Genomic DNA, 16,197 nt, shown 5'->3' with positions numbered 1-16,197 from the left:
ATTTATGAGCTAAAAGCTTCAGCTACTGTGGCGAAGGCCTGCGCGGCGTCTCCTGTCCGTGCTCGTTGAAAAACCCACCACGAGAAGCCGGGGGGGGGGGGAATAAACCTGGGGAGCCGGGACAGTGACACCGCAGGGTCACCCTCCTCGGCTCCCCGGGTTTATTTTCCACCCCCCCCGACCTTCTCTCCCCGCGGTGCCGGGGTTGGAAATGTCACAGGAGCTTCAAGCACCTCTTGACTTTCCCGCGTTTGCGTAAAATCAGGGTGGGAAAAAATAAATGCCACACCCCCCCCCCCCCGACACACACACACACACACACACGAGCCGGGCCGTGAAGCGGGAGGTGATGCTCTTAATATTCATGGAGGAGAGGGAGGGAAAAAAAAACAACAAAAAAACCACAAACCAAAAAAAAAAAAAAAAAACAACCCACCAAAAATCGATGCGCTGCTAAATTTAGCCTCAAATCTCAAGTTTAAAAATAAAACTTCCTGGAAACTTGTTGGTTTGAGGATTTATTCTGAAAGGCCAGAACCTGCCAGCTCGATCCCGGCTCCATGGAGCCACCGCCCCGGTGTGGCACAGGATGCTCCGGGACAGAAAGTGTCATTAAATGCCCTTTAAATGCCCCCTAAATCGAGGAAAAGTCATCAGGAGAAAAAAAAAAAAACGCACGACAAATTTGCTCTTCACGGCCTTTATTAAAACCCTGTCCGGGCTCCCCCCCCCAACCCCCCCCAGCCCTTTGCCTCCCCGGGAGCGAAGGGTTTGAGGAGGGGGGCGAAGGGGAGGGTTTTACAGTGGGACCGTTTAAATCTCGGTGCCCTTTTTCCCCACGCCGTTTCCCGGGCAGCCCTCAGGCGAGCGGCCATCCCCGCTGAATTAACGGCTGGTACCCGATTGCCTTGAAATTAACTGAAAATTAATGAGAGAAAACACTCCAGTAATTTTATCGCAATTTGGGCTTGTTGAGCATTGGAAGAGCATGCGAAAGGCGGCTGTTGTTGGAGGATGTCCAACACGAGTCCCCAACCCGACTCCAACCTGCCCCTTTCCTTTGGCTCCTCCACCCCCGTGGGACCCTCCAGGACCCCCCCGGCATCGAGCGGGACTTTCTTCATCGCCGATTTTTTGCAGCCGTTTCTCCTCTCCAAGGGGCCTCCACCACGAGACGACGGTTTTCGGCAGAGAACATCTGGGCGCGCCGCCTACCTTGGGTCAAACTCAACCTTGGCGTCCTCCTACCACCTCCCCGGGTACGGTGAGCTCAGCGTAGCGGGGCAAGACCAACCACAGCAATTAAATCTTTGGAAGAAAAACCCTATTTGGCCCTAAAGGAGAAGTTTTAAAAGGCTGGATCTTACTCTGCCATCTGCCAGAAGCCTTCAGCTTGGTTGCGGCTGCAGGAACTCCTTGGCGGAGGCAGCAGCTGCTCACGCCGAAGTCCCCGCTGGCTCATTATCGCTCCGGATCTTCGCTCCGATAAACAGGTCTAACTCGCTGCGAAGACGATGGAAAAGTCTCCCGAAGAAGCTTTGCGGAAGGGATTCCTTCTGTTGGGAGGGGGACAGGGACAGATGAAGACACCAGATACCGAGGGAGCTCCAGCGATGAAAGGAGAGGAGGATCCCGCAGCTCCGGCTCCCCGGGGAAGGTGGACGGAGCGGCTGCTCTCGGGATGGTGTTTCTGGATGCTGGAGCCGGGATGCGGCAGTGCCGGAGGGCAAACAGAGCTCTTCCAGCTGAGCTCTGCGGGGCTAAGCTGCCCGCTTTAGCCCAAATCCCTGGAAAAGCATGCGAGAACTGAATATGTTTCTTAGTATCTGGGGAACACCGGGAACAGTATGAAAGGTATTAGTTTGGGAATCATCAGAGGGATTTTGACGCTCGGATGGTTGCAGCAAGCGCAGAGGAGACGGGGTTTGAGCTGTTGTGTCGTTCTCAGAGATGAAAGCAGATTAAATTACGATCACTGTAAAGGGGAGAAATCCCTCACGGCTCCTCTCTTCCAGGAGGGGTCCAGAAATGTTACGAATCCCCTTTAAAATTTTGTTTTTAGTATTATATTAATAAGGAAAACTCCGAGTTAATCGCACGCACTATTAGGTCAGCACTTTGAAGGGGCAGCAGCTTCCAGGTCCAGCTTTTGGAGCAGCCCTGTCTCCTCAAGAGGTTTCTCTCCCGGACAGGGAAAGCGGAGCTTTAGGGACAGCCCTAACCCTCGCAGACGTCATAAAAATCCCTCTTGAGTTCACCTCGATGGGACTTAAATCCTCCCCTCCTCCTCCTCCTCTTTTTATTAATTATTTCATCACCTTTCCAATGCGGAGATTTTGTATCTTCTGTTTTCCCAAACCTTCTGGATGCTCTTATCGGAGAAGGGCAGCCAGGCTGCGCCCGACGCAGTCGTACCCCGGGAACCCAGGGAGACCCTTCCCCAAATTCCCTCTGGGACAAGCGCCCACCCCGTGCTGCTGCCCAGGGCCACGCACGCCCCAGGCGCTCGCGCTCCGTCGAACCAGCAGAAGGGTCTCTCCTTCTCTCTCTCTTTTTTTTTTTTTTTTTTTGCTTTTTATTTTTCCTGCAGACAAAATAAAATAAAATAAAAAAAAAAATTCTAGTTCATACCCGTAGCACATAAGCAGCAGCGTTTATAATCAGTCTGTGGTTTAATGAAATACAGCAGCAATTCCCAGGTCTCTCCCCAGTGAGGCCCAGCAAACATTTCTGTTCGGTTTCCACGGGAGAGGCCGCGTCCCGCAGAGGCATCTTTCACATCGAAAGCTTACAGAAAATTCACAAGCGTCTTCATAAAAATGTTAACTTTGGGCTGTAACAAACTGGGCTTGCGATTTAACAGCTTCAAAGCTTCTGCTGGAAAGACAAGACACGCCAGAGATGGAAGCTTCCTCCTGGAAGGGTTTACAGCACTTTTGGGTTTATCCCTCCTAGGATCTATCCAATGTCCACCTCCGGCTGGCAGAGGAGATGGCAGGAACCATTAGAATAACGACATTCTGCTAAATCGGTGTGGTACGGTAAAGGGAAGAGATTTCAGTGCTGATATGCAGCGCAAATAGTTCAGGAAATCATCTGGAAATATCTTAGTTTATCCTCAAGGAGCAGAACCGGCACCTGCAAGTGCCCAGGATCCATCAGGGGACCTTGTGCCGGAGTCAGAGGTCAGGAAGGCACCGACCCACAGACGAAAAGACAGGCAGAAAGGCAAGCCGAGCGCTGGGACAGGAGCCCAAAGGCAGGTGGCCACCGGGGTCCCCGGGAGAGGGAAGGTGTGTCCCTGGCCTTTGGGTCACTCTTATTTCTGCACCAGGCAGAGCAGGAACTAAAACTGCGCGTGGACCAACGCTTCCAGGAGAGGACACCTCCTGCCACACACCGGACCACCAGGCTCGCACCTCGGCTGCTCGTCCCTTTGTCACCTCGGTGAGGGACAGGGCCCCGTCTGGATCGCCGCGCCAGGCAGCGTATTCGGCGTTGGCTCTCAACTGGGGACGGGGCAGGTCGGGGTTTGCGTCTCTCTTTAGAGAAGACATAGCGGGGAAGGAGCAGGAAGGAGAGCCCACCAGCCACAGGCTGCTGCAGAAGTGAAAACGGGTGGTTTCAAGAAAAATCTCACTCCTAGAACAAAAGGAAGTATTCCAGTGTATTTTAATAGTAAAACAATTCCTATTTTTTAAGCAATGTCCCACCTGGATGAACCTGCTGTACTGGGGCAAAGTCTGAGAGGACGTGGCTCTACCTGCGTCCGCCCGTGTCACCGCGTGCTGATAACGCAAACACCTCCCCGATACGGGAACCGCCACCACAGACACCCCAACACGGGACTCCACTCACCCCGGGGGAAGAGCAGGAGGAAAAAAAAAATAAAAAAATTAGCTTTTAATAACAGTCTGGGTTGAGAGTTGCAGCAGGCTACTGAACAGAGGAGATGCCAATGTTTTATTTAGTAAAAAGGTATGTATTCAGGTAGCAGAACACCTTACAGTAACTAACTCGGCAGGAAAGGTTAAAGTCATAGCACAGCCCTAGATCAATTTGGGGGGAGCGGGAGGGGGAAGACGAGGGGGAGAGTGGAAGGGAAGCAGCTTCAGACTCGAACCTTGGCTTCCAATAGAGTGTATTCAGAAAAATATTGCATGAAAAGCCTCAGGATTTTTAGTTCTTTCATAGATGTATATTTACCAGTTTTCACAAAGACTGCAGGAATACGATTATAAACAATAAATTAGGACTTCATGTTGCTATCATTTGGCATAACACAATCAGGCAATTTTTCCTTTTTAAATATAAGGCAACACAAGCCAACACATAATTTAATCCTTCTTTAGTCAAATTGCTTAACTTTGCTAAAGAGTTACCACTAAAGAACGGTTTATAGTACACTTGAAAGAATTTAAATAATGACATGATATAAGTGTACTAACTTACGCAAGGAGTCAGAAAACGTACTCTGCTAAGCTTTGAAACCTAAATATTTGTTACAGCCCAGGACTACACGTCTAAATTAAAAAAATACAAATAAATGTTTTCTAATTTTTCCATTTACGAAAAACTTTTAAGAATCTCTAGCCAACTAAGACGTCACTTCAAAACTTGTTTTTTTTTTTTGTTTTTTTTTTTTCTTTTTTAAATTTTGTATGATGTCTTAAGATTTTTTTTTTTTTTTAAACCATGCTCGTTAAGGAAAGTTCAAGGAGCAAATACTTAAGGCTTTGTTTTTCAAAGGGCTGTGAGGGAGGCCAGTGGATGGCAGAGGCCAGTGGGTTCACCCATACACAATGCTACTCAAACCCACACTACCAGGCGACATTCATACAGAAATATTACACTTAAAAGTTACAGTGTAGAGCAATATTTTTAGCCAGTGTACATAGAAAGAATCAATGCATTTGTTTTTTTTTTTTAATTTTTTTCTTTTTTTTTTCCCTTTTTTTTTTTTTTTTTAATTTCCAAACTTGATTGTGATCATTATGTTCAAGTATTAGTCTCATTAACAGAGATGAGGAATTTTCTACTTACAACAAATTCGGCTGTTAGAAAGGAAAGGTATGTTTGGGTACACTGAGGAGAACAAGACGCTGAGGTTACCCAATAGTTAGTGTCCTACGGTCACCGACTCCACTAGCTGCTGGAAGCAACGTGGGAAAGGAACAGAAAGAATTAGGCACCGAGACCCTGGGAAAAAGGGATGTTATAAATAGCTTCGCTAATTCCCAGAGAGAATTGTTCCATTAAATCTGCTGTGGCGCTTTGATGGAGAGGAATAGGGGACTGTGGGTCCCACAGCGGCTCATGAGCGGAGCTTCGCTCCCGATCAACCTCCTCCCGTCCCGTCGGTGCCGCTGCTGCAACGGGACCATGCCACCATGCCAACGCACGATGCCCCGTGCGCCCGCTCATTGCACCGGAGACGAGCTCGAGTTACGTCTCCTCGCCCTGAAAATTAATTCTAGCTACCGGAGAAGTGACTGAACCCTTTTTGGAGTTGTCCATGGGTCTGGATTCCCTTCACGTCAGGACGGCCAGACTCCTAGCAGCGAGGGGTTCGTACAGAGTCAGCTCTTACGCTGGCGAAAGGGGAGCGGGGAAGGGAAATAAGATGCAGAAAAAAGGCAGCTACCTACAGCAGCTATGCTGCCTATGTCCGAAAACCACCATTCCCCCCTCCTCCATACCCTGTCCACAAAAAAAAAAAAAAAAAAAAGTGTCAGAAAAATCTGCCAGAGACTTTTGACTTTGGACAAAGTCTAAACGATAAATGCAGGTGTCTCGTCAAGAAACAGCTGAAAAGCTTCTTCCTATATTAATGCCTAAATACATACCCTACTAGCTCTTTTCAAACGTAGGCTTCTTTTTCAATTAAATAGGCCTCTAGACAGTGCAAATGGTCAATGTTTAATGCATTAATGAAATGGGCTTTGGAGTTGAAAATAAGCCCTGCTTCCTGACAAATTCTGTTGCTCTTAATCTTCAGAGGAAATTGAGATGGAAATTTAAGCAGCTACGCTACCTCGCTCTTGACGGAGCTGGCGAACAGATGCAACTGCGAAACCCTGCAGCAACTCAACATCAGTCCAGCGAGTAGCTACTAAGCAGAAGGCAAAAGCTGCACAAAGGGGATTCTGCGGCGAGGAAACAGCTGTGGCGTGAAGTAGTGTAATGAAATTCTTTGAAACAAAAGGCATGTTAAATATTTGATGCATAAAGGAGAGAGATAACACGTAAGCAAAGCTTTTAAATATACAGTATGTCTTCTTCCAATGGTTACTATAATGATCACACAAGTTTGCAAGTTAAAAATGCCTTGCTTATTAATTAAAATTAAGACTAAACCTATAATTTTGTCTGTGAAAGTGACTGCAGCCTATCTATACCCTGGGTGTTGAATATGAAGATTTCGACTATCGGTTGGTTCAGGTGCTCGGTTCATGGGAGGCCGATGGACTTTTCCCAGCACGGCCATGCTCTGATCTCTGAAGCAGGACTGCTGGAAGTCCCCGCTTAGGTAATCCATGGTCTGCATCACATTATTCTGGCTGGATGGGCCAGCTCCAGCTCTGTAATGAGTTCCTCCTGCACAATCTAGCGGCGCTCCTGCTGGCTGTCCCCCGTGGAAAGGCATGGCGAGGTCCTGGGACCCAGAGCTGTCACTGTTGGGTGTGGGCAGAATGTTATTCCAGATGGGCTGGAAATAGTGCCCATTGGTATATGGCAAGGGTCCCTGCAACCCATTCACAGGTGGAGAAGGCGTAGGCTTCTCGATGGGGGGCTTCAAGGTGAACGACTGGCCCATGCACAGTTCTTGAGGGTAGTTTGAAGTTTTGCCAGGAAAACTCTGCCCTGCGATCTCCCTCTGAGGGTGCTTCCCTGCGAGTCCAGCAGGCCCAGCAGCATCCCCACACATTTGCTGCAGATGCGCAAGCTGGTGCTGGTTCCACGCAACCGATTTGATTTCGTTCTGGTACGCAGGCGGCACCCTGTTAATATTCACCATGGGCACATTAACAGAGGCAGGAGGAATAGCAGCAGCAGCATGATCTACAGGGTTTACTACACAGGAAGGCATGGGTGTAGGGACATTGTGAGTAGATACCCTGGTACTTGCATTGATAAGCAGGTTGCGACTTATAGGGCTGGGGTTTGCAATCTGTCCCTCACATACTGAGGTAGTGCTAATGCCAGCTCTGGCCTGGCAGAACTGGTTAATCTGGTGCACAATGCTGCTCAGGTCCGGTGGCTGGTTCTGCTGCAGGGTGGCAGCCATAGAGAGGGGAATGGTTGAGGTAGACACGGTCACATTCGGCGGCGCATCTGCATCCGGCATCTTTCTGCTTCCATGTAAACCTGGCTGCAGCAAAGGATTCGGGGGGTGCTGCAGAGTCTGGTGTGCCATGGTCTGAGGATGCTGCAAGCCCTGCGGCTGCTGCATATTCTGAGGGTGCGGCAGCGTCTGCGGCTGCGGTATCCCCTGAGGGTGCGGTAAGCTTTGTGGCTGTGGTATACCCTGAGGGTGCTGCAAAGTCTGTGGCTGCGGTATGCTCTGGGGGTGCGGCAAAGTCTGTGCATGCTGGAGAGCCTGCTGGCGAGCAAGCGCCTGGGGGTGGGTTAAAGTGCTAGGTGCAACGTATGGTGTGGAAGGGGGGTTCATCATCGCTTCCGGCAGCAGACGCGTGCGTGTCCCGTCAAAGTCTTTGATAATTCCTTTCGCTGGAGATTTGACTATCGCCAGCAGGCCTGTTTTCGTGGTGGCCTGAGATGGGTAAGGACTGTACCTCTGCCCCGAAGTATCAAGTCCGTTCACAGTACGGCGTATGTGTTTCCTCTGGGGAACCTTGACACTGTTTGGAAAAATTTTTATAGTCAGTGGATTGTTGGCGACCTTCTTAGCATAAGCATCCAATTCTGCTGGGGTAGGATACTGTGCAGATCTCATTTTCTGTGTAGTGTCCCCTGTGGAGAAAGGAAATTTGTCAATACCGATTCTGGTAAGCAAGGGATCAACCCCAGGGCAAGAAAATTGCACAACAAGGGTAGAAAATCTCCAAGGAATCAAGAGGCAAGAACTTCATCTTCCCAGACCAGCAGACTGAGTACCAGGTACCTCATTCCCTTTATTACCTGGTGACCAACACAACCCCCAGTTCAGCTTAAGGCGAGACCTGCCCAGGGGAGCAAAACAAAACCGGTGTTTTGATCAGAGTACGTTTACAGTTGGACGAAAGCAGGTAACGTGCTATGAACATCGTATTGTCTCCAGCTTGAAATATTTCTTACGGTTTGCGGTGGTGGGTTAGTTTCTATTCTCTTAATTTAAGGCTGCCTCCCCATGGCTCTTCAAGCCATTCTCAGTATCTTTACCGTGTAATTCAGAAATCAGAAAGTTATGAATTAAACATTAAACCCGTGTAATGCTGAGGTGGGAACCATACGAAGCACTTCAGCTCAAGCCTCCATTTACATCTGAGTTCTTTTCTAGACGCTGACATCTGAAAGCACTTTGAGTGTCTTTTCGTCCATTAGGAAACCCTTGTCAGTCCAAGTTCAGCAAATGGAAGGACGCTACACTTGCATTATTTTATGGCTTGCAATCATTTCTTCAGCTGAATTTTCAGTGTGGCACCTTGCTTGGGACAGCATCCTCATACCACACAGCAGAATTACACGATTACCCCACAAGATTAAAAACATGCCACTCCCCAGACACAGACAAAAGACTTCTGGAGACAGGAGTTGTGGTTTCACTTACTCCAATTTACCAGATACCTACCTTGCCCACAAGCTTGAACTGCTTCAGCAGCTTCAGAAATCTAGGGAAACGCTTGTGCCTCTCTGGCTATAATCGCATTCCAAGCGGAGAGTACAGCCGTTCCCCTACCACAGCTCTGCTGCTTAACTCCTATGGGACTACTGCTTTAGAAGTGATTTTATAATCTTCAAATAATGGCTTGCAGCTTTGACAATCCGATTTTGCTTTTGCTTGATTTCCCCACCACCACCTTACAAACAGTTGACTGGAAAAAAAACCACCCATCCTTTTTGTGAAAATTTTCAGCATCCCCATGCCATCTGCTGCTGTGCTGAGAGAATGGGAAACGTGGCAGCCAGCTCCTCCAGAGCCCAGGAGCACCCCAGCCCCACATCTGGCCCCCTGACCCAAGGAAATCTAATGCTCCAGTAAAGAGCTCGATGCTCCCAGGCAAACAGCCCTTCCTCTTGAAAATCCACCTCTGATTCTTCTAAGCAAATTGCCTGCAAAAGGCTCCTGAATACACCTTAAGACCGAGTACCACCCATCTCTCTCTCGTTGCATCCTGCAGCTTCCAGTCATCACAGGTGAAGGAGAGCAGCACTGCTCTACGAGCACACACTTTCAGAAAGTAAGGGCCAGAAAAATGGAAAATAGGATGGATATCAAAAGAAAGGATAATTACAGAAATAATAAAAATATCTTTTGTGAAGCAAGAAGCTTTGCAAGCAGGATGTCTTGCATCTCTAGCACAGCACGTGCCACAGCCCCGGTTATAGTCTTACTCTCCGTGCTGTCCAAACACTGGCACGTACCACCCTTCCCCTTAATCAAAGGCAACGCTCATTTGATATTAACCGGAAGATCCCCGTACCTGCTGCTGCAGGCAGGCGGTTTCTGTCTGTCCTTTTGAGCGAGCTGCTATGCTCCTAACACAGAGAAGAGCCTCTGGATGGAGTCTGCCAGTCCTACCTCGCCTCAACAGCCAAGGCCTTCATCAACTCTCAACCTTTATTTTTAGCATTGCCCACACTCATCAAATTCTGTTTCTTCCCCAACTCACCATGAATCAGAGAACCATCAATAACAGACAAAGGAATCCACTCGTGTGTGTATTATGGTTTACGTTACAGTTATGGCTGTTGTCACATAAAGCTTGTATTTTCAAATAAAAGAAAAGTTGATACTTTAAGACACCTTTACCATCAAAATTTCCCAGCCTGGTTTACATTTCTATAGGCATATTAGCAAATTAGGTGATAAATATAAACACTGAACAGATAGACTAAATATTTTTTTACCCAAGTATCTATTTTTCTGTTACACGGGAACCGCGATGGAAGCTTTTAGAAAGCAGCTAAAACATCAATGTGCGAACAGGCTGCAGCTATCGGTTACAACACATCTATAATCCCAAATGTGGCACAACTCCTTCCTCTGACGAGCGAAAATAACCCCTCAGTTAAACTTAAATGATGCACCAACATCAGGTTTAGCATCCTACCAAATAGCAAACCATATTTTAAATCCCTTGGACAGGATCTTCTGAAACCAACCGCCATTTCAAACAGAGCCCGTTCTGCGTACAGCTAAGATTACTCCCCTTTTACTACGGACTAACTCAGCCGTTCTACTTCGGCCTGACCAAGGTGATGTATTTCTGAGTGCCCCAAGGTGCTCCTTAAAATGCACTTTGTTAGCAGTTCCACAGGCAAGATTTGATGACTGGAATAATTAAGGTAGCAAAAAATTAGGAGAAAGGCATTACGGAGTGACCAAGAGTCTACATATCACATACAAATACCCTACAAACCAGTAAAGAACAATTAGGCCTAGTTACTAAGTGAATGACAAACCATCTAGAATAGACCGAAAGAAAATGCTGATATTAAAATACTACAAGTGCAAGAATTCTGGATCAGGCCGTAAAATGGTGAGGAGGACGGCAGACGAACAAGATACATCAAGAAAGCAACAGGATGAGCTCTACAAGTTACCTAATGGTAAATGCAAGGCAGATTACTTTTGTTGCAAAGTAACTATTTCATGTTTACTATAAGGTGAAGTGTGCAGATGAGCAATTACTCCAATAAATTGGTGAGCTGCAAGTTCACACTCCTGCTAAATCCCGTGGCAACCAATTCATCTGGTCACATTCCTGTGCGCGTCTCTCCGCTGGAGCTATTTTTATCATGAAATGAGATATATTTCTCTGCCTCACCTCAGCACTAATGTAACATCTTTTAAGAGCATTTCACATCAAGGCTTTAAAACCCACTGCTTTTAGAACTGCCTATGGTTAAATTTTCATTAACATTACACAAAATACAAACAGGCCTTCAGGATTCTACCCTAATGAGAGCATCTGCGTTGGGACAAGTGAAAAACAGCTGTGCCTGTCTTCTGCATAAAAATCTCAAGTGCAGCAGTTTCTCTACAGATTTTAAAGAAAGGGCCCTCATCCCTAGAAAGGACTCGATTTTAGCTGATGACCCCATATTCAGTCCCAACCTGCTCTTCCCTCTTTTGTCCCTCCCACAAAGCTCTCCAAGAACCACTTTTCACCTTGACTTCTTGCCACACAGATCGCAATTGACTGCTCAAATTTATACTGGAGTCGCTGGGAGGAAGGAGAGAATACCAACACGGAGTCAGTGAGAAATCCTCTGATGAATTTCAGGGTTAGCCTTTCCTGTGATGCCGATTGAAATTCAAAGAAAATACTGAAATTGGAAGTCCTGCAGTGATCTTTTTCTAAGGGAAAAAAATATGTGCATATTAATCCACAAAACTCCTACTGCACAGACCATCTTTAAGAAAAATGCCTCTTAGTTGAAAGTGAGTAAGAAAAAAAGTGAGCTAATGTGGATTTTTAAGTGTTAATAAAAAGTCTGATCCAGAAAACTACACTTAAAAAATTATTAATACAAACACTGTAAGTCTGAATAAAGGCTACCATGTGGAGTTCTGTGCCTTTTCTAAAAGCAATAGCGCTATTATTAAAGCCTACTTCCAACCCCCCCATCAAAAGTCACAAGTCACCATTCATTAAAAATGCTCATTAACTCGTCTTTCCTTTGGCCAGGGGCTAGACTACTTGTGCATATACAGTATGGAGAGAAATGCACCAATTAATCTTACACACATCTGCGGCAGGGGTGAGGAGCAAGGTCTGCACGAGCAGTTTCATTTTCCATATAAATCAGAACAAACTGGAACAGCTGAGCATTACCGCTGCCAGCCAGTGCCTGCCAGCTACTTTATGTCCTAAATTCTTGTAAATGCAGTACCAGAAGCTCTTCACTAAGCAGGATGCAGCAATGCTTTCAGCACAGGGATAAGCAGTTCTCACAAACAGCATCAGGTACCATCAGGTTAAGTAACTGCCCACATAGCAGCGCGCTGCCTCGTAAATGTGTAATTAGCAAATACCTGATTTGTGCACAGCTACCCTCACACGAAGCTCAACAATTTGCTTTCAGAACTAAGCTTTCCGATTCACCAAAGAAACTTCGCGTAATGCAAGGGCCCAGTCACGTTCTCACCACAGCAGCCTACCTTTGGAAAAAGCACGTTTCTGTCAGCAAACCTCAAACTGGAAATGGAAAAGAGAAAGGAGGGGAACGTCCAGTTTCATACCATCTAAGGAAGTCCTGTCGTGAGTAAAGATTTTTACTATTGCTGAAATCATCGTTACAATTACCAAGCCCATGGAGTCGGCAAAAATGCTATGCAAGTGCTGCGGGGGAGCACAGGTGTGTACGTGAACAGTGTCATTCACCTCTGGCAGGACTTAAGCATGTCACCCTTAATTGGAAAATGATCTTACCTATATTCATTAGCACCACCAGTCTTAACATAATAACCATTTTAGCTATAACTGGAGGGTAAATTACTTGGTTTTAAAGAGCAACAGGTCCATCAGCAAAGTGAGGGTACAGAGATCTCCCAGTGCACATTTCAAATACAAGAGGCAGGTCACAGCCCTAAGAACCAAGTTGCACACATCTTATGTAGAAGCCTTGGCATTCCTGAAATTTCAGCTGAACAATCAATGTGCAACTTCAGCGATAAAGAGGAGAGAGAGAGTAAGATTTAAAAAAATGTCTAGCCAGTAAACTTACATTCTCAAGCTTAAGTTCCTCTTAAAAATGCTAGTACAACTATCACAAAAATGACTGAAGTTATCAAAAAAGAATTATCAGAGTACTCTGCAGACATATTTTCAGAGGCACCAAAGAGACATCAGAAAGAAGACGGAAACTTTGAATTTTAGTAATTTGGGCTAGATCACTAATATTTGCAGTATATGCCCCAGGTATGTAGAACAACAGAGCTCCTGACCTCAAAAGGTTTGCATTAGCCTGATCCAACTTTTATTGGTGTCTACGAGTAATTAAACGAATGGAAGTGAAGAAGAGTCAGGAAAAAGTTGCGTTAAGACGCAAGTCAGCTGAGACACTTTTAGCACAAAATGCTTTCTGCAAAGAGGCACGAATCTCACAGAAACCTCACTTGCATTTCATCTTGCTGTGGTTAAAATTAACCTTTATAAAGCCAGGAAGGGGGGAGAGCTCGCTGCACACACGTGAACCTCCACAGCTATTTCTCAGAGCCTTTATTGATGGATGCCTTGAAGGCATAGCAAAAGAAAGAGTCTAACATTAAATAGTTTTTCCACTGTATCCTAAATGTTTATGTCATAGCTGTACCAGAGCCAGATTTAACAGTTAACCACATCCTGCAGACAAAACGTCACTCACATTTCTGAAGTCCAGTGTTCATCTGCGTGTAAGAAAGAAGCTGAAAGGAGAGGTCACCTGGTCCTGGCAGACAGGCCAGCATGGCAGACAGGCACTAACACAACATGGGGCATTCACTCCTCTGCACACTGCAACAACAGAGAGACAATTCAAAGTTATAATACAAGGAGGAACACAGAAAAGAAAGCGGCAAAGAGCCATCTCGGGGTGAAGGCCTGACCAAGCACAAATGCGCAACCACCGCTCTGGCCCATCTCGTAACGGCAACAGAAATACTTCAAGAAGCGGGTCATCTACAGGGTTAAAACTAAAATAGCCATCTCGCTCTCCTCTGCTGCTTGACACATAGAGTGCAGTCCATAACTCTGTCCTCAAATTTCAAAGGCAGTTGTTAGGAATGGTAAAGAAACCACCATCACTCATTTTACTATATATTGAAATGCGCTGGCTATCTACCAGGTATAGCCGAAGCAAGTCCTCTGGAGAAATCCTGTCAACTGCTCTTTTACATTTAATAAAAAGGCCTGGCATGCATAAATTGAAGGCAAAGTATGCAGCACTCTGCCTTGTGGCAAGATTAAGCTGCATGCTACAGCTTGTAATTTCTGTGGTCCATTAGGCTGAAAGATGAATGGCTACAACTTCCTTCATTTCATAGGAGACTCGCTAACCTGCACGGCTCTGGGTTAGACAAACAGAAAGACGTGCCTCCTGCACAAAGGAGCTGCAGAGGTGCCACCATCCTCTACTGCAGAGGTTCGGCATTTATGAAATCAAACCTTGAAATGAACACACGGAGCACTAAAGCTTTTTTGTATATAGACACTGCACTGTTACCCTCAAATCCCATCATCCACATACACGGGGGGTTTCCAGCAAGAAAGCTAACTCAGGCTCAAAGTCTCCCAATGTTACTAGGGTTACGGAGAGAAATCTGAGTTGGAACAAGGTCTCTAAAGGACCACCTGGTCCAAGCCCTGCCTCAAATCCCCCCTGCCACGGCTGCTGGGGTCAAGCCACAGCCAGCCATGAGCACTTCAAAAAGCTTTGCCCAGATCTCCACAAGCATCAGCGCCACTATACAGAGAGTGCTTTTGCCAAAACACCGAAGAAGCAGCTTGAAAGGACTTGGGGTTTGTTATATGGCCCCCAAAACACGGACAGAGTCGAAAGCTTCAAAAGTTATAGGCTGGTTTAATCTCAGTCGTTGTTTCAAACCCCCAATTAAAACCACTGGGGAGGCATCCAAGGATCAAGACGTGTGAAGCAGAAAGCTCAAGACCGGCACAAGATGCCATGGCTGCAGAAACCCCACAGAGGCCACTTCTGAAAGTGTCTCACTGTTGAGGACTGCTTAAGCAATGTGAACGAAACCTGTGGATGACACCCAACACAGCAGCGTCAATGCTGTGTCCTGGATAGCACCACCGCCTTCATGCTCCAGAAAGCTCCAAAAGCCAATTTCTCTGTAGGGACATTTTAATGACTTTAATTTGAAACCCAACCTCAGACCACCGTCACAAGTCAGACCGCCCAAGGAGCACCTGCACCAATACAGAGAACAGCGTGGACTTAAAGCTTACCCATAGCACAGCAATTACTCACTGTGTGTAATTCATTAGCTCCACGTTCATATGCATCTTCTCGGTTCAACATGCAAAACCTGATCAAACCAACGGCCAAGAAATCTTCTGGAAATACTCATTTATGAAAACTTCTGCATCTTCACTGTGCGATCGCTCTCAAAAGCTGACTGAGAATTGCTGACTGAGCCTGTTGGGTGCCAGTGTGACTAACAATTAAAAATAATTTTGGACACGGAATGTCAGCTTGACAACTCCATGCTATTGCCCATTCACCTCACCCACTCAAAGTAACCGCGACTCAGTGCCATGAGAAACAACACACGACCGCACCAAGCTGCAGGGACGACAGCGCATCCACCAAGAGAACCAGTGTGCATTCATTCTCCATTTCATCCCTAGGACATAGTAATGATCCACGCTACTATAAATTCAAGATCTGTAGTTGTAAAAAAGGTCAAAACCTGGATTTTCTTCTCACCCTCTGTAGCAGGTGGAGCTCTCAAGAGTCTTTCAGAAGATGTTCAGAAACGATGACGGAAGACCTGTCACATCCACAGCTTAAAGGAATTGCTTTAGGAACTGAAAAGTTGCTCGACCTTTATAGATGAGATTCATTCATGACTACAAGTATGCAACGTGCAGTGAAGCTTTGTCAACAACCTGTGGGCAGCAGTTTTTTTGCCCCAAATCATGCCCAGCAAGACCAAAGAGACCAACCAAGAATCCACCTCCTTTTAATCAGAAGACAAAACCACTGTGAGTTGCCAGAGCTTCACCTGAGTAAGCAACAGAAACACTCACAGTCAGCAAGAAAAAAAAACAGTAATTGTATTTTCCTTTTTTCCTCATTTCATCAACTTCAGAAGACTGGCAAAAACAAGACCTATTTCTCAGGGAAAAGCAGACAAACAAAATTAAGAGCCTTCACTGTCGTCAGAAAACCATCAGATCACACCATTCCCATCTCCACCTAAGCATCTACCTTTTACTCCAGCAGTGTCTGACGCTAGCCCAGGGTTACTTCCCAACCCTGCACGGCCAAAGGAGCTCGCTGTCTAACACATTACTTAACCGATGG

General features: G+C 46.4%; 2 protein-coding genes across 4 annotated transcripts in view; both read right to left on the bottom strand.

Moving 5' to 3' along the window:
• Positions 1–809: 809 nt before the first annotated feature.
• LOC134518839 (uncharacterized) lies at positions 810–3,955 on the bottom strand (the record flags this gene model as incomplete). The annotated part of the gene is made up of 2 exons (XM_063342088.1): positions 810–3,642; positions 3,783–3,955. Coding segments are annotated over 2 exons (636 nt in total), but the record flags the coding sequence as incomplete, so codon positions are not given.
• FAM222B (family with sequence similarity 222 member B) overlaps positions 3,713–16,197 on the bottom strand; it is a 36,661-nt gene continuing 24,176 nt past the window's right edge. For 2 of the 3 annotated variants that reach the window (XM_063341462.1, XM_063341460.1), the window contains exon 2: positions 3,713–7,974. In XM_063341462.1, coding sequence (XP_063197532.1) covers positions 6,389–7,957 — 1,569 coding nt within the window. In that variant the 5' untranslated portion in view covers positions 7,958–7,974 and the 3' untranslated portion in view covers positions 3,713–6,388. Of the gene's footprint in view, positions 7,975–13,533; positions 13,662–16,197 lie in introns of all 3 variants that reach the window. The other variant, XM_063341461.1, reaches the window with a different exon arrangement.

The sequence above is a fragment of the Chroicocephalus ridibundus genome, chromosome 7 (assembly GCF_963924245.1).
Source record: "Chroicocephalus ridibundus chromosome 7, bChrRid1.1, whole genome shotgun sequence".
In the NCBI taxonomy this organism is placed as follows: Eukaryota; Metazoa; Chordata; class Aves; order Charadriiformes; family Laridae; genus Chroicocephalus; species Chroicocephalus ridibundus.
This window is presented reverse-complemented; position numbering and strand designations above follow the sequence as displayed.